This window comes from Spermophilus citellus (assembly GCF_964194105.1).
Source record: "Spermophilus citellus genome assembly, chromosome: 9".
Classification (NCBI taxonomy): Eukaryota; Metazoa; Chordata; class Mammalia; order Rodentia; family Sciuridae; genus Spermophilus; species Spermophilus citellus.
In genome coordinates, this window is record NC_138191.1 from 129,913,398 (window position 1) to 129,936,898 (window position 23,501).

General features: G+C 40.5%; 1 protein-coding gene across 4 annotated transcripts in view; it reads right to left on the reverse strand.

The window, feature by feature from the left end:
• The window catches only part of PRDM2 (PR/SET domain 2), an 88,776-nt gene that overhangs the window by 50,597 nt on the left and 14,678 nt on the right, over window positions 1–23,501 (reverse strand). For 2 of the 4 annotated variants that reach the window (XM_081308092.1, XM_081308091.1), the window contains exons 2-3: window positions 7,262–7,379; window positions 5,229–5,332 (exon numbers count right to left, since the gene is read on the reverse strand). In XM_081308092.1, coding sequence (XP_081164218.1) covers window positions 5,229–5,332; window positions 7,262–7,379 — 222 coding nt within the window. Of the gene's footprint in view, window positions 1–5,228; window positions 5,333–7,261; window positions 7,380–21,768; window positions 21,843–23,501 lie in introns of those variants that run through there. The other 2 variants (XM_081308093.1, XM_081308094.1) reach the window with 2 other exon arrangements.

The following is a 23,501-nucleotide window of genomic DNA, read 5'->3' on the forward strand; positions in this document are numbered from 1 at the left end:
CTAGAAATAACACACAAGCTCCTCTGTGTACATGTGCCTGTACATACTTTCTGGGGAGACTTTCAGGGAGTGCTATGGTTAGAGTGTCTCCCCAAAGGTCCATGTGTGAAGGCTTGGTCCCCTGGTTAGTGAGACTGAGAGGTGGTGAACCTGTAAGATAGGGTGGGACTTAGTGTGAGGTCCTTAGTATTATTAGTGCCATGCCCTCAAAAGAAAATGTGGGGCCCTGCGGTCCCTTCCCACTCTGCTCTGGTTTGAGGTCTGAGATGTGACTGTTTTGTTCCTACACGTGTGCTCACCATGATGTGCTGCCATATCTGCGGGATGCTCTTTGCCAACGGGAAGAGAACTGCACAGGCAACCAAAGGTGGCTCCGGATGTGACTCCAGGGCTACCAGCTTACAGACATCCAGCAGGCCAGGAGGTCAAGAATTTCTGATTTGTGGCAAAATTTAGGTTATTTCTAGTAGTCCTTCATTCCATGAACATGTCATCAGATATCGCCAGTAGTTCATAACATGACAAAAGTTATACACCAAGCCTTATGTTCCAGAACTTAGGACAGGGCCTGGTATTTGGTAAAAGCTTAACAGACAGGCACTAAATAGGTAAATAATAAGATCCCAAAGAGAAATTCCTTTTTGTCCTAGACCAGGCTGACAATCTGAGCACAGTTGACTTGTTCAGAAATATCAATTAATCCTCTGTACTTCAATGTCTTCATCTGTCCTGCAATTCCTGAGAGAAGAATGTGATTGGCTCAGTTATTTCCATGACAACCAGCTCTGCAGCCATCCCACTTCCCAGCACCACTCACTGAACGTTTAACACCAGGCACTTCCACGCTAGCTCGCTTGATTACTCCTATCCTCCTCTTCCACACACACCAGCCGGGTTCAGCATACTTTTTCCATCAAGGATTATGCAAAAAATATTTTCTGCTTAGCAAGCCAGACACAATCTCTGTTGCCACTGCTTAACTTTGCCATTATGGGGCAAAAGCAGCCACAGATAACATGTAAACAAATGAACAGAGCTATGTTCCAATAAAACTTTACTCATGAACTAAAATTTGAATTTCACAAAATGTTCCTGTGTCACAAAACATTTGAATTTTTCCTACCATTAAAAAATGTAAAAACCCTTAGTAACTCCAGGGCTTAAAAAACAGGGGGCAGGTTGGACTCCCCCAAAGATCCAGACCTTTCCTAGGAGGCTGCTTTGACACAGGTTCAGAGGCTGGAAAGCAGCTGTAAGGGCTCATTGACCCTTTTTGAAAAAAAGGTTCTGCAGAATCAGCTAGCTGACTTCTCTTGACTCTTTCTTCTTCCCTGCAATTTTAACTTAAAAGTGACTTGAAATTAAAAGAATTGAGATAACAAGGTTTATGCCACACACTTGCTAATATTTAATTAATCGTAATGGTGCTGACTAATAAAAAGTGTTTTCACTTCATTAAAAAATTAAAGTCTTCTCATCTCAGAGTCATTTCTCTATCAAGTTTAATTGACATGCAATTCTACTATTTCCCTTCATCCTCCTGACTCAAATTTTGCCGAATGAATAAAACAAACAGAAAGAGTGAATTATCAGATTTCATCCATAAGAAAGGTTTTTTAAAACTATTAAAAAGAGCCAGGGGGCTAGGGATGTGGCTCAAGTGGTAGTGCGCTCGCCTGGCATGCGTGCAGCCCGGGTTTGATCCTTAGAACCACATACCAACAAAGATGTTGTGTCCACCGAGAACTAAAAAATAAATATTAAAAAAAAAAAAAGAGCCAGGTGTAATGATACACCCACCATATGAGAGACATTTAAAAAGCAGACAGAAAAGCAGAGTTAAAAGAACGTTCACCAAGACATTCACAGTGGTTATACCTGCGTGCCAGGAGATGGAATAATTTTTACCTTCTTGTTTATTTTTCTGTACTGTTTAATTGATTTTGCAATGAAAATGTATAAAGTTAAAAAAAAAAAAAAAGACTTATTAGAATGTACATCACCAAGAGTGAGGCCTAACGTAAACTAAGAACTTTGGGTGATAAACATGTGCCAAGGCAGGTTCAATAACTGTCATGAGTGGCCCAGTCTGGTGTGAGGCACTCATGGTGGGGAGGCTGTGCTTGTGTAGAATGTGGGGTGGGGATTAAGGTTTGCGAGCATCTCCCAAAAGCATGTGTTGGAAACTCAATCCCCAATGCAACAGTGTTGAGAGGAAGAGCCTGACGGGAAGATGCGAGCTCGATGCCCTTCAAGGCCTTTGGCCACGTTGAGGCAGCAAGAAGCCCTTCAGCATGTAGTCCCTAGATCTTAGACCTCCTGGCCCCGAGAATTGTGAGCCAATAAAAAGCATCTATAAACTACCCAGTCTGTGTTATTTTATTATGGCAACATGAAACAGAGCAGGATAGAAACTTTTCTATATTTTCAGGTCAATTTTTCTGTGAAACTAAAACTGCTGTAAAAAATTAAGTCTCTTTAACAAACAGACATATTAAAAGAATTCTCATTCAAGCAATTCAAAAGTTCTGCTCACTAGAAGTAATTTGAGTACCACAGAAGTCAAGTGGGAAGGCTTTTATCAGAAGTGGTTTCAAAACACTGCAGATTGCTCAACACTTGGGGTAGCTGGGAGGAGTACTGCACACAGCCCCGCCTGCCAGTTCACTAAGGTTACCCACCAGAAACAGTGAAGAATGCACTCTCCTCTTCTGAGCACCTATTTTGTGCATTCACCCTGAGCATACTCTACAGCTTCTCTCCTGTTATTTCTGACTCAGTAGAATATTTTCAGTAAAAGCTTAGAGGACACAGTCCAGGTTAGATTATCAAGGGCTCCAGAAAAGCAATTTAACACTTTGTCTTAGATTAGCTTTAAAATAAGAGTTCTAAGCCAGTTTAAGGGGCCTTGATGGAAGAACACATACCAAGATAAAAGTCTGATGATGAGCACTTGTTACATTAGAGACATTCTGATGCAAGTCTGAGAACAAGACCAGAATTGGAATAAATAAATGGGAAAATACTACATTTTTATCTTTTCAATACATTATAACCTATATTTCCTACAGTTCATCACATGCATACTTGTATATCACGTGCAGGTGTATATAGACATATACCTTATTTTTTTAAAAAATATTTTTATAGTTATAGATGGACACAATACCTTTATGTTATTTATTTATCTTAATATGATGCTGAGGATCGAACCCAGGGCCTCACACTTCTAGGCCAGCACTCTACAACTGAGCTACATATAACCCTAACCCCTACACCTTTATTTTTAAAAGAGTTTTAAAAAACAAGAGGCCTAAAGTCCATTATATCAAACATACACCCTATGGTGGGAACTAAGTGAATGAGATCCTACAATTTAAATTGCTGAAAAAGAAAGCCAGCCTTAACAACCAAATCCTTAAGCCTGACTGAAGAGAACTGGCACCATTATAAGAATTTACAAACTATGACTAGTATGTAAGTACAAGTATCTTAAATTAACAACGGAGCAGTAACAAGTAACAAGTGGAAAGTGAGTCCCTAATATCTCATGGTTCCAAATCACAATTTTTCAACAATCTACTGTCAAGTCAATACTATGTATGAATTTCAGTGCAAATCAAACTCAAAATTCATATAAGGCAGGAGTAATCATTTACACATTATGTCTAACAATACAAATTGTTACACTGGGAAAAATAGGTGCCCTTAACTTAAGCTTAATATGAATGGCATTTGTTCAAACTTGGCATTACATACACAGAACTAGAGCAAGCATTTGCTGGTACCTTGACATTAACATAACTGAGATTAGTGTTTAACCTGGTAGAGCATGTTTGTTAGTTTCCCTTGATAAACTTTTAAAATTTAAAAGTACAGTTTATTTTGGAGCACTGGTAATGACATTTTTAAAGAGACAGGCACTCTCTTCAGTAATTAAGACTTTTTTGCCTGGGCAGTTTTCCTACAATTACAAAATTATCTCACCACAGAAGTAGTTGAATGATAAAACACAAGGACTCTCAAATTATCTTAAAGCCCCTGGGTTAGTTCTCAGGAGGTGCATTACAAAAGATTCACAAGAAACAAACCCAAAATGATGGAGAAGCATCAGACCAAGTTAAGAACACTGCTATGCCTTAGAAAAAACAGCCACACCTTAAGCCTCCCAGTGCCCAGAACTTCTGGAGGAAGTGCCCAATATTTCCTAGCCATGTTTTGCTTTCAGGCTTTCAGATGTTAATATGTGAGAAGCAGATGTGATTCAATTTAAGACAACCTAATAGGAATGCTTATTCAAAAAACTTAACTTGCTTTTAAAGGAGTCACACCACAACCCTCCAATACCTGAGGAGCTTGAACAGGGCACTGGTCTGAACTACAATCAACGAAAGTGCAGAATTCACACAGATACCTACACAGAATACCTACAGAATGACACTGACAAATTTTTGTCTTCTCAACTATCCTAATGTGATTTCTTTTAGTATCCCCATTGTTTAAACTGAGGATTTCACTGCTGAGGTCAGGTACCCTGCTCAAAGTCATGAAATCAGAAGCAGGATCTGAGCCTAGTCAATGAAAGACAACAATTTAAATGCCCCACTTTAAAGCAGGACAGATGGCTCCTGACTCTGCATCTGTACTCCTCAAGCCCGGGCCTGTTTCCTGGCTAGTTCTTTAAAAGGGGCCTGCTCTTGCCCTGTTCCATTTTCCAGAACTGTTGTGAGATCACAAAATTAATGAATGTAAATCTTCCAAAAAATTAAATGCTTTTTAGTGTGCCATGTGCTAAATATAACCAATTCTAAGTATTCCAAGGATACAAAAATTACTTTCTAAAATATAGAGTAACCAGCGTTTTCTTTGCAGCCACTTGGAGAGTCTTTTATGGTATATATCTAGTGACACCTGTAAAGTGACAAACCACCACACAGGAAGTTGAGGTATTAGTTGCAAAGCAAAACACCTGGACAGTCAAAAATAAAAAACAAATTTGACGTTTATTGTCAAGGACAGTCAAGCAGGTTCAAATACAAAAATATGTTATCAGTAGAAGTCTGTACCCAGGAAACACATTTTCTCTTTAATAAAAATATTCTTGATTTTAAAGAACATATTAAAATGATTGTTTTAAGTTCAAAATGAGAAAACCTGAGAGAACAGGATCACGATGTCTTTAAAATGTACAGAACTCTGATAAACAAAGAACCAGAATTCTTTCTTACCTCCCACATGTATACATTATTCTTAACCTGAGATCTTTTTTTCTTATCACCAACAAATGGCCCAAACTTTTTGCCTTTTAAAATTGGTTTAGTGGCCCAGACACCTAGAAAATAAAACCAATATTTTTAAATGTATTGTGATTATTTTAAAGATTGAAAGCATTGAATGAAATCAATTCAATTTCACGAAATAGTTAAAAAGCTAGATTCCCTAAATGTAAGATAATGTTAAATCAACTGAGATAAATCAAATTACATCAAATCCTCAATAGGGATTTTTATTCTTCTTCTTTATACTTTTCAATATTTTCTAAATAGATTTAAAGAACCTGTATTGTGTTATAACCCGAAAAAGTTTTATATTTAACTTTTCCACGTAAGACTACTCATATAGTACAATCACAAACACTTCGAAAACAATCACAACTGAAGAGAAAAGATATTAGAATGGAATAAAACTAAAACAATTTAAACTTTTCATGCCAGTCAAGGCAGTGCACAATGGTAGTCCCTGCAACTCAGGAAGCTGAGGCAGTAGGATCACAAGTTCCAACCTCAGAAACTTGGTGAGACCCTATCTCAACATAAAAAATAAAAAGGACTGGGGATGTGGCTCAATGGTAAAATGTTCCCATGTTCAAACCCTAGTATCAAAATGCAAGTAAATAAAAAAACTCTTCATTTTACATTTCTACAGATTTCAAATTTTCTCCACTAAACATGACTTGTTTTTATAAAGAATTAGAAATGTAATTTTATAAGCAAATATTTTTTACCTTCATTTGACATTCATTTGTTTACAGTGGAAAACCTCTTCTCTCTAGCTACACTTCCTGAAAATGTAGCTACTGAGACAACTTGTTTTTTAGAGTTTCAAACAATCAAAATGCATGCTCATCCAGGTATGCCTAGGATTGTTTCTATCTTCTGTGTACAGATCATAAGCAAATGGATGCAATGAAAACAGCAAGTTGGTGAATCAGCAGGAGCCCAGCCTGGGAGTCAAGAAAATTGGCACTCGGGGCCACTCTGTACAGGCTCCCTCATTTTCTAACCTCAGTGTCCTTATGTACAGAATGGAGTAGAGGGTGGGCCAGTCCTGTCCTGCGAGGACATATGAATTCCACTTTTCTGTAGGTCGGCTATAAACTGCATTTGATGACATGCAGTTAGCAAATAATATGCTGAGCTATAAAATTAATTCCTTTCACTTATACAAAATTAACACTTTTTTTGTTTGTAGTTGTAGATGGACAGAACAACTTTATTTTATTTGTTTATTTTTATGTAGTGCTAAGGATTGAACCCAGTGCCTCACACATGCTGGGCAAGTGCTTTAACACAGAGCCACAAATTAACACTCTTAACTGTTCAGCAAATAAATTTTCAATGAGAATTAGGAAAACATTTATTAAAAATTTATTCACTACATATGTATATAAACTATAATATCAGAAGTACATCTTAAAAAATTAAGAAATGGGATATAAACATGATATAGTCCAAGACATTTTGATTGGATTTTTAAAATTTACCTCCTTAGCCTTTTATAAATAAAAATAACCCAATACACACAAGCTTGGTTTGTATTCAATGAGAAACCATACCAGAAGATTCGGACACACCGGGGTCATGTCATTCATTCAAAGATCTACTGAGAGTCCATAAAGTGCTGGTACTGGAGACACAAAGGCAAGTAAGAAATGAAGGTACTCACAGTCAAGGACCGGGACAGACGTAAAGACAACCACAGAATAATGAAATAAGCAAAATAACACGATCATTCAAAAGCCACAGTGAAGACAGAGAGAAGAGAACACCACATCCTGTTGGAAGAAGCCCAGGAGATGCAGGGGACGCCTGGAAGAGTCAGCAAGGATGGGGTGTGGGTGTGTGCCTAGTTTTGTTTTTAATAATCTATGTCTCTTAAGTCAGGGCAAATCCACTGCCCTCAGGTGTGCTGCCTGCCACCTCACTTGCCCCCACAGGACTCTGCCTGCTCTGCTGCCCATCTCTCTGAATGCAGTACTTACCGATCCGGGTCTTGTCAACAGCTGATGGGAACAGCCTCACTTCCTCCGGAAGTCCTCGCAGCACGTGTTCAGGTACCTCAGCCAGGGTCTCAGCAGCTGCCAAAGGCTCAGGAGCGTTCTGCAAGTCAAGACAGAGAAGGATCAGAGCAAAAGGAAGAAAGTACAAGTAGTGTTTTGTTTTATTTTGTTTTTCTATCTGGTCCAATAAGTTAATATGCAAAAATACAACTGAAATCTGAAGTGGGCAAATCCGAAACAATGATGCTAAGCATTTGGGCAGTAACTCTGATGCCTATTTGTTAGTGCCCAAAGGAAACCCCTCAACCTTCAAGCACATCTGTGTTGATCTATTTTGGTCCTGCCACTGCAGCCATTTTCAAAATACATGAATCTCCAGCACCATAATGCTTTCTAAAGTGCAGCAGAATCCTACAGAAAAATACATCTTAAGCTTAATTTAAAATCAAAAGTTACCAGTAGCTATAAGCACATTTTGAAAATAAAAACCAACACTCCCCACTTAAAAGAATAACTGTAAAAGCTACACATACCATAAAGCCTGTCCTGACTAATCTGCCAGTGCCTCACTCATGCATCTCTGTAGCGACCACACCCAACTTGACCACAACTCACATATTCTCCCCAGGAGCACTGCACTCTTCCTGCAGTCCACACTGGAACTCTGACTTTCCAGGAAACAGGAGCTGACCACTGTATGCCAACCGCTAAACAGTAAAGCCATCCCAACATCCCAAGGTACTAGGAAATAGAGAATTTTATACAACTACTTGTCAAAGTTTGGAAGAATTCATCATAATTTAAGACACGTATGGAAGGATCTGCGCCAACTGGTAAAGCATGACTATTACTTTAAAAATAATTCTTAAATTGATAGAAAACCAAGTGTCTAGTAACTGGTACCACATAAACCCTAAAGAACTGATTTGTTTATCACACCCCTTCTAAGAATTAAGAATTTTGTAGTATGAGTATTTTACTTCACTGCAAAGAAATGTTTCAATGATTTTCAAAGGAGCCAATGTAGGCAAAAAAAAAAAAAAAAAAAAAAAAAAAAAGTTCCAAGCTAAAAAGATTATTTTTTCCCAACAACAATGAAGCTTTTATAGTTTTTAAGAATGTTCATGTGCCAAGAAAATAATATCATCCAAATTTGCAGATTTCCAATATCTCAACCTTTTTTTAAACATCAATAGCTGCTTCCAGAAATAAATCTCCCAGTCATATCGACGGTCTGCTCCCTGGCCTGTATAGACAGCCAGCAAGTCTGCAGGGGTGCACAGACCAGAGTCACCTCTTGAGCAGGATCAAGACACCAGTGCACAAATGCCCGGCTCTGCCTGAGTTCCACCTTTGTCTTTTTTTAAAAAAATATTTTTTTAATTGTAGATGAACACGATACCTTTATTTAATTAATTTATTTTTATGTGGTGCTGAGGATTGACCCAGTGCTTCTCACATGTGAGGCGAGCACTCTACCACTGAGCCACATCCCCAGCCCTCCACCTTTGTCTTGACAAAACCCTACACAGACCTTCCAGACCCTGGGAAAATCAAATTGTCCCAGAAAATGGCCTCATGGCTTCAGATTACCTAAACTGTGAATAAAATTAGGACTGACATTTCTCACTTCTAAATATGATATCCCTGTTTTTACATTTTTATTCTGTAAGCTGGGTTTTTTAAATGTGGATAAAGTTTTTCCAAAGGGGAAAACAAAGGTGTTAAGTTGGTAATTATATCCAAGGATACATAATGATTATAACATTGAAAAATTAAGTGATATTAACAAACACTAGCCAGAGTCGTAGAAACCCAGGCCATTTAGTACAGAGGGAATTCTCTTCCCCTTTCTGGGCTGTGATCCTGGGCAAAGACCTGGCACCATCTGCCTTCCCCAGGAGCACTTCCCTGAAAGGACAGCGTCTGCTAGCCCTCTTTCAGGCGCTGCCACAGTAACAGGAATAACAGCTCCACACGACATTCTGCAGACTCCCTTGGTGCGAGGTCCTGTGCTAACAGTCTTACACGCTTGATGGAGTTTACCCCAAACAGTCCAAGGGACAGGTGCTACCAGTGCCTTCCCGTCCTGCCCCTGACACACACTAGAAGAGGAAAGTGGGACTCCGGGAAAGGGACTAAGTTGCTCCAGCAAGGCCGGAATCTGAACCCTTGTCTAACTCTGGAGCCCAAGTTCACAACCACTGTGGGATCTGCATTTAAATCTCTGGAATATAATCTGATAATTTCTGTCCTAAAACTTCCAGACTTCCATGGAAAACTCAACAGAAGACTTCCTACAGAAGACATGGCCATGCCCACAGGAGACATGAAACTCAAGAACAAGACAGAGACTAAAATTTCTGAATCACCTATGAATATAAAGAACCTCAGCAAAGCTGTCAGGCAAAAACAAGAAAAAGGAAAATTCCTATGGCTTTGCTTACCTGTTTAGGTCAACCCATGATTTTCCACATGGGCTCATACAATAATAGGATTCAACTATAACAAGGAACCTAAGTTCACAGCAACCCACTCCAGACACAGTGGCCTTGGGCCTCTCCTCCCACCTCCCCAGCTGCTGGACTCTCCACAGCAGTGGGTCTGACTGCAAACTCCCTGGAACATTCTTAGAAAAAGTAATGACTTGAGAAGTAGAAGAGGGGAAGTGGGATGACCAGCCTATAAAGAAACACCTTCTAGCTTTCCTTATTTTTCTTTCATAGTTCTTATTACATATTTTAATAATTATTTGTATAATTATGTGTTTAATGAGTGCCTCCCCTGGGAGACTGCCGTGAAGACAGATGGTGTCTGTCTTGCTCAGCACTGCGTTCCAAATGCTTAACAAGAGACTTGAAATGTTTGTTGTTACTCAAATGAAATACTATTCCTTAAGCTAACTTAAACTTTTCTATTAAAAAAGGAAGAGACATAAATAAATGAAATAGCAGGGTCATCTATCAGAAAGTGTTTTCTTCATATGTGGCTGAATTCTTGATTTTGAGGTGGGTATTCTTTGGGGTCAATACAGTGGTCCCTCTGTAGGTGAGAAACTGGCTCCAATACCCACCCCCATGCCAAAGACCACAAATGCTCAGTCACTTGGGTAAATGGTGAAGTATCAACACATACACTACACACATCTTCCCATACACTTTCCATCATCTCTAGATTATTTATAACACCCAATAAAATATAAATGCTATGTAAACAGATGTTAGGGCATATTATTTGGGAAAAATAACAACAAAAATATCTGAACAAGTTCAGTACACAGGCAACTTGTTTTCCAAATATTTTCAACCTGATGTCAGTCAAATCCTCCCTATAGGGATATGAAAGGCTGGCTGTATAAAAATCCCTTTTTACAAAATGTTGTATGCTCTCAATTCCAAATAAACAATTTACAGGTAAATCTTTGGAACAAAAGAAGATTAAAAAAAAAAAAACCCTCTCCCCTATACACTCATATACTGGGCTCTCTTTTCTATGCACATCCTGATAGTGTTGAATGCACTATCATTTTCTATACAGGGTTATCTTGGTTCTTGCACTAAAGAGTCATAATTTGATCCTGGAATTATTCCCAGATTGATCTTATGTAAAAGAAACTGCAATACCTACTCAACGTATTAATAGATTTCTGAATTCCTGCTGGGGCCGATGTTCTGGGCATCACAATTGGACCAACAATGTGTTACTGGGAGAGGAAGACAGATAAACTCAAACACACACACATACACATACACACACACACACACACACACACGCACATGCACACACACGCACATGCACACACACACGCACATGCACACACACACACACACATGCACACACACACACACACACACGCCTGATCAAAAGAAAAATCGAGCATGAAAAGGGGACTCAGTGTTGGAGCAGGGATGGGGGTGCCACTCAGACAGCATGCTCAGGACTCTAGAAATGAAAAGGGACTTGTATGGTGACATGTGAGGATACTCAACAGCAGGGACCAGATCCTAAGTTAGGAAGGAGCCTGGTGTGTTCTGCGAGCAGTCCCACAAAAACCCAAAGCATCCAGAGCAAAGGAAGTGAGAGAAGCACCTAGAGGGGAGGTAGGGAGAGCAGGGCTGCAGGCCACTGGCTATCTGCGAGTGAGCAGGAGGAGTGTACCATCAGAGAACAGAAGGCCAGGATCAGCAAGGGGCACCGAGCTCCCTCCAGAGCCTCCTAGGACCTCTCTGTGGTGACCCACTCTCCTGGCACCCTGACTTGCTGCCCTAATATAGGCACATTCCTGGTTTAGAGACCCTTAAATCACTGATAACTGGGACAGAGGTGTAAGTTGAAGGACTTCTCTACTCCCCTGTGACAAAGACCTCAAGGAGGCCTCACTCTTTCATGCCTAATGAGTATAGTCTCCAAACACATCGATACCGACAGGGAACAGTAAGCATCCAACCTAATGTGTCCAATTTAAGTTAATATAATAAGCTACTTAGTTGTTAACCATTAATTAACCTCATTAATACATATTTTCAACTTCCTACTACCTTAAACTCAAAGAAAAGCCAATATTCCCCCCTTTCCCCAACTAATGGCCACAAGCCATTCTCCTTCATTCAGTCCCTCATTCAGTCATTAACAAATATTTCCTGGGTGCCTGCTTCCGGCTGGCTCTGCTGGGCAGTGGAGACACAAAGGTTAAGCTGTCATGAAACGTGCCACCCAGGGGACCCTCTCTGTTCCCACCATTTAAGAAACCTCAGAAAGCTTTTAGGTTCTCCAGATGCCACGTTGCTGGGAGCATGTGACAGGTCCTTCCACACTTTCCGTGACACCATTCCCAGGACAACCTTCCCTTGCTGGACAGGTGGGGAGCTGAGGAGTGAACCCTTCACTGCTTCCTCTGGGCTGGGAAGTGTCTCTTTAGTTAAGCATCACCTGCACAGCGACGGTGCTTAGAGGAGCCCAGACATGCTTGGAGCACTCTGCATCGCCTGTCTGGCCTTCGCATCACCATGTGCTACAGACACTTTTACGATTCCCACTCTACCGAGGAAACTGAAACTTGTCCACAGCCACAACAAGCAAGTGGCAGCACTGGGTTATTCCAACACAGGCAGTCAGGACTCGGGGTCTGGACTCAGAAAGCAGACTCAGAGCAGCCCCATAAAATCCAGCTAGTTAAAGTGAAGAGTCCACATTTTATCACCAACCCAGTGGAGTCTCTTCCACATCATCCAGGGATGCTTCAGAAGACCCTCTGGGGGGTTCACAAGGTCAGAAGTATTGTTATAACACCACCAAGATGTCACCTGCCTTTTCCACTCTCAGGCGTAGAAGGGAGTTTTCTGGAAGCTATGATGTGTGATGGCACCATCACTCGCCAGATGATAAAATGTCTGATTGCTTAATTTTGTATTTTAAATTAAGTGTCAGATTTGTAAATAAGGCCTGCAGTTGAATATACTGCACCAAATCACCTTTGCGGTTCTGATGCTGCACTTCAGCTACATGAGGCCGCCTGGGGAAAGCCAAGTTGACTGAGAAAGACCTCACTGCAGGCTGCTAAGGGCCCCGCTGGGGTCTCCCAGCAAAGCACAATGGTCTCAGAGTATCCAGTACAATAGTCTATGCTCAGTGCCCCAGACTGAGCTCCAGGGAAACAAAAGAAACACAGAAGAGAGTTGCTGCCCTCTGCAATCAAGCCCAGGGGCGTGGGGCTGAGGTGCCAACAAGGTAGCACAGAACCTAAAGGGGCTACTTGGCATCGGTATTGCAGCCCTCAGCTCTACCCAGAAGACACTTTGGCCTCTGAGAAGCAGGTGCCCACCATCCTACCCTGGGGGACTTCCCCTGAGGTCCTTACAACACTTCCTCAACTCGCTGCAGTTTGCATTTCCTAAGCCTCAACTTGGACTCTCAGGAAGGACAGGTTCAGACAGACTGAGCTAGCACAGTTTCACCGCAGCTGTGCCTGGCCCTGGCCCAGCATCCATGCACAGAGCAGTGGCTGCTGTGAAGGAACAAAAGTCCAGCAGTCAAAACTGCAAAGCAGTCTGGGACACTGGGATGGCTGAACAGTGCACAGACTCAACTGGAGATGGGCTCCCCGGGGCCGCAGGAGGACCTTCATGGTAAACAGAGGAGGAAGGAAAAGGTAAGAAGGGAGCCTCGGGAAACCGTGTTCCCAAGTGGAAGAGAAAGGAGAGCAGTGAAGAGGCGCTAGTGTCCCAAGTCAGAGGAGAGGCAGCCGGGGAGAGGACCAGAGCTGGGGAGAGGACCCCAGCAGGGGGAGGCAGCAGGGCCTTTGAAATCTCTGTACCTGTGCCCTTCTCCAATCCTACTGCCACCACCACTCTTCAAACCTTAAACGGCATAGTCAACCCCAATTGTCCCCCACGTGACTGGCAAGGGCTCCCCTAGGCCTTCAGCAACCAAAAGAGGCAGGACTCACACACGCTGGGCCCCGAGCAGCTGTGGGAACCTGCAGGCATCCCACTAACAGCAGCCATACTGCAGGTGAGCAGCAGGGCCCGGGGTCAGCTCAGAGTGGTGTGCTTGCCCAGCACACACGAGGCCCAGGGCTCAACCTCCAGTACCACCAAAAAAATAAGTGACAGGACAAGCTTCCTGCCACCTGCAGCCCTCAGGCTGGACGGGAATGGAGTCAGAGTGGGAATGGGCTGGAGCAGGTAGAGGTTATATGCCGCCTCCTAAGGGTCCACTGCTGATGACTGAATTATAATTTCTTAAATCATTTTCATCCAAGCAAACCATGGGGCTACAGCCCTCCAAGTCAGGTGGGGTTCGTCTGGTCTACTCGTGGCTTTATTTAAGGAAAAAAATTCTACTGGGAGAAATCACAGAAAAATCCCCATTTTTCTCTCAAGATTCCTCCCAGGCCCCTAACTGCCCCTAGACTTGGTCCTCTTCCTTCCTAGTGGAGTCTGTCACTAGTCAGGCTTTTTCACCAACAATTCCAGCCACTGGTCCTCCTGGCCCTCAATTCTTCCAACCAGTCAATATCCTCTACATACTACTAGGTCAACTTCAAATCCCATGAAGTTCTTGATAACCCTCCATGGTAGCCCCTTTTCTAGCTTCTATATAGTCTGTTTTGTGTTATGTAACAACAGAACTCAAGGTGGGGAATGATTTGCCAGGGAGAGAAACTGTCAGCAAGGCAATCAACTGGGAGGTTTGTGTACTAGTTCAAACAAGAAGTACGTGGGATGAAGACTTAAGAGTGTTAGAAAGCATTTTATATAGCAGAATCAGGATGTGGTTACTGACTGAAAAATAATGAATAATAATAATACTTACACAATGTTTCCTATATGCCAGGCACTGGCCTGAGCTCGTTTATGTTAACTGACTCCTTTACAGTTAAACAAAAGTACAGGTCTACCTCTAGTTAACAGACAAGAAAGATAAGACCAAGATGTCAGGTGACCTGCCAAGGTCACAGAGCTGGAGTGGCTGAGTCCAAATTAATTATGGAGACTGAGTCAAAAGACCACAAAGGGGAGGCAGAGCTGCGCTATCCTGAAATATCTCTTCCACAGTATTAATATCCGAACAACATAAAAGGTAATCCTTCTTGCCAAAAGCTCCCCCTAGTTATTTAAGGAAATCCTACCTAAAATTTTCAGAAATAATCTAATAGTTTGATGCAGAAAGACAATGGCCCAGATTTTATAAATTGCCAATTTATCTAGTAGAATACATGATTCAAAAATGAGATTTTTGCCATCAATATTCAGGATGTTAATTTATTAATAATTTATTAATTGATATTTAAGCCGTAACAGATAGGAAGCAGCTTACTTGAAAGTCTTACTTGAAATAGTTGAAAAAGTCAGGGCTACACAATCCCAAAAAACCAAAGGCCAAATGTTCTCTCTGATATGCTATGCTAACACACAATAAGGGGGCATCGAGGGGAAACACATTGGATTACACAATGGGGAATGAAGGGAAGGGAGGAAGTATGGGAATAGGAAAGACAGTGGAATGAATCAGATAATGTTCCTATGTTCATATACGAATACATAACCACTGTAACTCCACATCACATACAACCACAAGAATGGGAGGTGATGCTCCATGTATGTATGATATGCCAAGACACTCTATTATATATATCCAAACAGAACAATTTTTTTTAAAAAGAATATTAAAGTCACTGGGAAATATGTTCTGTTATATTAAAGAGTATAAAAGAATATCAAAAAATGAAAATTAGGGCTGGGGATATAGCTCAGTGGTAGAATGTTTGTCCTGCATGCATAAGGCACTGGGTTTGATCCCTAGTACTGCAAAAAATAAAAATTAAAAATATGAAAAATCAACTTTGTATTTATAATTATAAAAAACACAACATATATATTGTTAGCATATGCTTTTGGTTTCAACTATTTTATAATATGCTTATTTTCAGGATTAGGGGAGGAAGATAACCAAAATGAAAGAAAGCAACCCAAGTTCACCAACCCTTAAAGCTCAGTTTATGAACTTACTTAACTAGAAGGTCAGATGTTCTCCCCAAACTAGCTCCTGTACAAGAAATGAACTACTGACACATGGAAAGTGAATCAATCTCAAAAACAATATAATGATCAATGGAACTCACACATGGAATAGCAGCCACTAAATGGTCCCACTTTTGAACAGGAAAAACCAATCTATAGGCACAGAAAGCTCATCTGTGGTTGTCTGGGGTGGCAAAAAGATCTTTGGGGGATAACAGAAATGTCCTGTAACTTGATGACGGTGGACATGCATGTAGACGTTTGTCAAACACGCTATGCACTTAAGATGGGTACATTTTACTGCTAACTAAAAAATAAATAATTCCTATGTTCTTATCTTGAAATCGTGTTAAAATGAAACTTATAGTGAACCAAGAAAATAGTTTAAAAGACAAAAACACTGATGCAATACAAAACAAGTTTTTTAATCAAGTTTTATTTTTTCAACCTGACTCAAACATTCCTCTGCTCGACACCCTCCAAATGGCCGCCATCTCCCAGGCAAATTCTACTCTGGTCCTTACAAAACCCATGGAGCTGACCCCACACCTTCTCCACGACCCACTCCTTCTCCAAGCCCCCACCACTCAGCTCCAGCACATGTAGCCTCAGTTTCCTCCACTCCCTCACTGTGGCCCTCTCTCCATCCCACTGGACAAATGTCCACTACAGTGCTTAGGACAGCCCCACAGAACAGCACAACTGGCCCTGCCTGCTGTTACACAGGCTGCATATACCTCACCTGGGCAACACATACTCATGTTTTTGGTTTTTAAAAAATGCAAGAATAAGCACATTTTATTCATATTCCACTTAACACAATTCACCCAGATAGTGACAGGATATGATTATATCTCCTTTAACTATTTAATTAAAGTATCTAGCTTGTTACAGACCTTTCAGAACAAAACACTGAAGAGTAAAAGCAGCTGCTGATGGGGACGTTAGACTCAATAACGTTTAATATTAAGAACATGTTGTAGTTATCTTCATACAACGTTAAGAGGCTGCTCCTACAATAGGCTAAGAAGAATCCCATAGCAATTACTATAAGCAAAGAACATCCAAGAATCATAAGGTATTAAAATATTCCAGAACTCTTTGGACAACTCTTCTTTTTTTAGATTTATAATCAAGATTCTAAGCTACTATACAATAGGGGGAAACAATGGGGGGAAATAATCCAACAAGCTTCACTTTACTGAAATAGCATTAAACTGCATTCGGTTAAGGAATGAATCTAACTGCAATAACAATAAGCAGATGGACACAGAAAAGAAAGTCGTTTATACCATCTTTGAAAGAATGGCAACTAGTTCTCAAACAAAAAATATACCTTCTTTTCAAAAGCTGGCAGCTCATTAAGTTCTCCAACTGAAGAAGCTGTCATCAAATATGGTGTTAATCTCAATAATGAGAAAGCATATTACCAGGTCCTTACCTCCTCCCAACCCAGTCTCCAAGGCACAGTAAAAGTGATATTCTAAAAATGGAAACCAGATTATGTCGCTATCCAGAGCTTCTAACTGTACTTATAATAAATATAAATGCCTTCCCATGGCCCTAAAGTCCTATAAATCTGGACCTCACCTCTCACCAATGTCATCTTGTCCCAGAGTCAGATGGAGCTCCAAGTATGGCCAAGCTCCACCCCCTGGCTTGCCCTCTGTTCCTTGAGCCAAACTCATTCCCACCTCAGGACCCCTGTATTTACTGTGCGTTTACTCTGCCTAGAATGTTCTTTCTCTAGATCTTCACATATCTAGCTAGTTCATGGTTATCACCTAAGTCTTGGTTCTACTATCTGTTATCTCCTTAGGACAGCCTTCTCTGTGTAATCCAGAGAACCTCCCCCATCCTGACCTACCATTCTCCACCACAGCACTTTGCACTACTGGAAATTGCCTGGCTGCAGTCCCTGTCCCCTGTCCCTCTGTGAGCTCATAGGCTGCAGTGCTTTGCCACCTAGCTCTCTGTGGCATCCACCACAACTGGGATAAGGTCTGCACCAGGGAGTGAGAGGTGGAGGGACATTCAAGATGGCTGAGATAATGGAACTATAGGTGGCTCATCCCAACTCTCAGGGTTGAATTTGTCACACTGAGTGATTAAAAGCTCCTTTGGTTATTTTACTAATCTTTGAAACAAGCTTAGAAAGCTAAATTGCTTTGCTACTGGTAAACAGCAGTAACAGATTACTAATCAGGATGTAGAGATAATGCAATCATAAACCACTAAACTGACACACTAATAACAATTTGCACTGTGCAAAGACTCTTGAAAAAAAAATCTAAGTGTAATTCAGTGAATTAGTAGTAAAAGTACTTGCAGTAAAATCATCATGGTTGTTTTTAAATGTCACAGTTCTCCTCTGCTACGAGGCACCCAATTGCACTACACTGCTCCCCTGATCCAAGTGCTAAGTTAGAGATGCCAGCATGACTGTACCAACGAGTGCACACCAGGGTGCTGTGTATGGAGACAAACTTCCATCACCCTTGGTTCCTGAGTGAGTACAACAGCAGAGCCCCAAACCAGTCCACAATGGGTTTGTGGCAAGAACAAGATATAAATTATCGCTGTGTTGTGCCACCAAAAATTTCAAGTTGCTTGCTCCCTCGGCATAACATAATTTACCCTACTGCAGCAGTACAGCACAGTGACCAAGAACCTGACCTATGGAATCTGATGAGCTGTTCATTATAAGAACAGCTGTACTTACCATTTGAATGACCACAGGCAAGCTACAGCCACCTGTTTGGGCCTTAATATTTTCATCCACAAAATTAAAGTTATAATATCTATGCTTGAGTGGCTACAAAGACTAAATTAATATGAAAATGTACATACTATGCTTAACAGAGTGCCTGTCCAGTTTGTTAAGCAACCTCAATAGAGGGCAAATGGTATTAAACTCTACCATATCTACTCTAAGCGGCTATGAGCCTAATGCATTACAACATTAAATAAGTCTAAGGAAAGACTAGAAGACCTCAAAAGTTAAATATAGATGAAACCCAACACATTATGGATTGACTTACCATTTTTTGACTTTATGATGGGTTTATCGGGACGTAACCACAGAGTGAGTGGAGAAAAATCTGTACCAGGATGGATGTAGCATGTTAATGAAAGAAAAAAAAAAAAATAGGAAGGATTTGAAAATAGAGAAGATGAGAAATGGGGGGGGGGGGAGGTCAGTGATTGCTACTCCACCTGCCAATACTGCACGCAGAGCAAGCTGGAATTCTATGTGGAGAGGATTAGAGATGAAGAGAGGAGTAAGTACTGAGTAGGAACAAAGGGCAGAGGAAGAAAGACAAAGAATATGTACTCCAGGGCCTGGCGGAACCCCATAGCTGGCCTTAAAGGGAGAACCTGGCAAGCTTTCAGGGATAGCTGGCACGACCTGGTGGGACAGCTCAGGATGCCTCTCAATGGTCAATGCCAACAATACTGACAGGCGCTGGACTCTATTTTCTTCTAAAATAATCATTTGCCAGCAATATGGTGTGCAGTGCCCAGGACCCTTCAGTTCCTGACCTCAACTGGCAGGGACACATGAAACAAACAGTTCTGTGCTATTCTCTTAGACAGCATGCCCTTCATCAGACAGGTCTGACAGCTCAAAGCAATGCCCACCAGTTCCAAGAAAGACTACTCCTACCTCAAAATAATCATCAGGATTTCAATTGAAAGTTAATCTTGCTCAAGTTCACATTTTTTTATATCTGAATTTTTTGTGTAGAGTTATTTTGAAGTAAATTTTAGTGCAATTTATTAATTATTTTCACTGGCTGAAAATGAAAGGAATAAATACACAAGTGAAAACTATAAACTATCAAGAGTAATTCTTAATTTCTTAAAATTACTGGGACAATCGCTGGAAAACACCAACAGATTTTATGCTACAGCATAACGATCAAGTCTAAATAGCATGCAACTAATACTTTTTCAATAATGAAACCTAAGCAAAAATGCTGAAAATTTTAGTCACAGAAAGTGAGCAATTTTTATAAACCAAATAAAACTTTCATTACTACCAGACCATTTAAATTACACTCAAATCAGAAATGTGCTAACCATTAGAAACATAAGAGGACACTTTTTCACTGATATCTGGCATTTAACATCAAAGGCAGCCCTCCATAGATCTGGCATTAGAACTTGTCAAAAGCAGAATGAAACTGTAAATGAGCCAAAAAGAGAAATGGTTACTGCTGCAACTCTTTTGAATGGCATGTGGTCTTCTTTTAAATGGAAGTTCATTTGGTATACATGGAGTATTAAAGCAAATGTGTGAAGTGTCAAAAAAAAAAAAAAAGTTCTCACACGAAACACACTACTAGCCCAACAGGATATAAGAATTAGGCATAGTTAAGCCTGAGGTTAAAACTGCAGGCCCCTCAAACAAATGAGCGCTGAATGTGGATGCAACAAGAACCAAGTCAACACTCAGACTCCACCTGGGAAGCACTGGAGAGCATTCTAACCAGAATCCAGACTCCTCTAACAAAAGTCCTGAGGCAACAGAAGAGCAAGCTCCTCTGAGTGACCAGGTTCACATCAAGAATCAGAAAATAAATGAAACCTATGACACACACACACATCACTTTGTTGGATGAAAACTGTGAAAATCCACTGTTCTTTACTCCTTCACCCCGCCCTCACCATTTCAAAAACAATTTGTCTTCAAAAGCAGTCAGTAGGGGCTGGGGATGTGGCTCAAGCGGTAGCGCGCTCGCCTGGCATGCGTGCGGCCCGGGTTCGATCCTCAGCACCACATACCAACAAAGATGTTGTGTCCGCCGAGAACTAAAAAATAAATATTAAAAATTCTCTCTCTCTCTCTCTCTCTCTCTCTCTCTCCTCTCTCACTCTCTCTTTAAAAAAAAAAAAAAAAGCAGTCAGTAAATCTCCATGTTTTAAAAGAATAGAAACCATGTGCCCATGTGTTTGCCAGACTCATTTTTTATGATGTATAGTCCTCTGCATTAAAATAAATATATTTTTGATAAAGAAAGTAATGAAAAAAAAATCAAAAGAATCCATTCCAAAAATTTCACATCTCTCAATGCAACACAGAACTGAATTTATTAAGCTTCCTCACCTAATGAAATTGGACTTGTGATCTCAAGTTAGAAGCACCTGTAAATGATAAAAATAGTGTCTAAAGTTTCCGCTGAAGGATACAAAATGTTTTCAAGTCTGAGAGTTCTAAGTTAAGAACTAAAAAAAAATACATACTTCACATTTTTAGGTTTTATCCTGCATATTAAAAAAAATGTTTTTATGAAGATTTCTGAGAAAATGTTTCTGACACCCATAAATTTCGGTAACTGCAAATGAAATAATATTGAAACCAGAAAATAAGAATACATTAAATCCACACAAGTGATTCCACTCATCAGAACACCCTTGAGGTTATAGAAATAGCTGGAGCAGAATAATTTAATCTCCAGGTAATCCCACACCCTTCTGTAAAAAGAAACACATCTTATTTTTCAATATCTGTCCTCTTTATTCTCTGAAAAGGACTTTCAAGGACAAAATACTTCATGTTTACACTGGAGCCATGGCAGTCTCTAAAAATAACTCCCTCTTCCCTTTTCAATCAATGGAAAATTGCAAAATAAAAAGTGTTTAAAACGAAAGCTTAATAAGCTAAAAAACAAAGACAAAACCTCACAGTAGAGTGTGGCAGGGGAGAAGTAAAAAAGAAAAGTTAAACTAAAATCCCTAAGTATGAGCCCTCTACTCAGGGACCCACAGAAACGTCAACCCCACCAAACACAGCACATTCCACTCCACAAATGCACACTGTGAAAGCAACAAACTAATAAATGGCATTAAGAAACAAAAGTGAAAATCTGGGAGGAATGAATGCGTGTGTGGCTATCTTTTAAAATCAAGAACTGGTCTGACATCTAGATCATGTATTTGTATAAATTTTATTTTTAAACTCACCTGATTCATTTTCAATTCCTGTTGTGTTCTGTAAAGATACACACAACAAAGAAACTTCTTTGATTACATGAGCCCTAAAAAGAAAAACAGACAATTGTAATATGTACCTGCCTACAAATTCAGTGATTTAAAACCACATTCAGAACTGCAGAGTCTGCTCACAGGGTCATTCACAAAGCAACTGCATGCCAGATTCACTTCAGTCTATGCTGACAACTTCTCAGATTTATTATCTACAACAAAATAGGTTTCTCACTAATCCTTACTAGGGCATCACTGCACTCTACAATCAAAAGCAGACTCATTAGAACTGACATCAAAATTTTGCTTTGGAATTGCATCACTCCTAAGAAGAAATAAATTTGCTTTGTTAATAGTCAGAAACACAAAGCACCAGGATTAACTCATACCAGGCCAGCGTGCTCTGCCTTCAACCCTGAGCTGCACACGAACATTACCAGATCCCAGCATGCTACTCTGTTCTTCAAGTCCCTGAGGTAGAAAGGTGAATTTACTAACACTGGCCATGGGGAATATTTTTTGAGGAAAAGGAAAAAAAATGTGAAGATGCAAATGTTTTAATAAAAGAAGTCTAGAAAGAGCACAATTATTCCTTTAATTTTTAGTGTTCAACATATTCATAGTACAGCAAAAGATCAAGACAAACTCTTTCCTTGTGACATTTCAGTCAACAAAGGACCACACACATGAGGGCAGTCCTATAAGCTCGTGCTTCATTGTGACACCACAGCTCTTGGCCGCGCTGGGCACGTGTACTCATGATGTTCACACAGCTCTGAAGCTGCCTAATGACACATTTCTCATAGTACAGCCTGTAGCAAGCTGATGCACCACTGTACTCATTTCTGAGTAGCATCCATGCAGATGGTCCCTTCTACAATGCGTACCAAGTCACAGGATGTTATCATACTACTTGAAGCATGACTTCCACCGCAACATTCTAATCATTCCTGGAATGGTCACATATACCATTAAGGGTGATTCTTCTATTTCTTCATGCACTTATTTGAAATAAGTTGTTTTCCTCCCTCAACTCCCAAGACTCTGCTTTCATTGTAACTCTGTTTCTAGTTGTTAATAACTCAGGGAATATGTAATTTAGTGATATTCTTCATGCTCAAGTATATACTGCCTACCCACTGTCACAGAAAATTGTGCTCTGACATTTTATACTTTACCCCAGTTCTATATTAAGGATGGCTGATTTTTTTTTCCTTCCTCTCTTGAGCTATTGAACCACACTCACCTGATCACCTTTCACAAGCAAACGCACTATATTTAAATCAGGGCCTGGTCACATGGACTATAATTTGTAAGTGGCATAGGGAATGTGTTCCCTAACGCTGCATCTTGTTAGAGGGCAGTGCTAGCCAAACCAATATAATCTCAGTGAGTAAAACATGAGATCCCTGCAGGTAACTCATGAAGCCCATTCCTTTGAAGTTTAATAGTAACAGTAAACATCTGTCTCACACACAATAAGCATGTCCTTGGTATACATCGTATGTTGAACATAATCAATCCTATTGTATGAGACCTGAGATTGTTATTATCACGTTAAAATGTATACTTGAATGTAAAAATGTGGTAAGGCTCATAATGCTTAAGATATGCTCACCTGACCCCCCAAGACCACAAATGGCCCCAACTACCGTCAGTTCCTCAAGGAGGTACTGTGCAATACCTTATGCCCCAGGTGAAAAGGCTCTAGG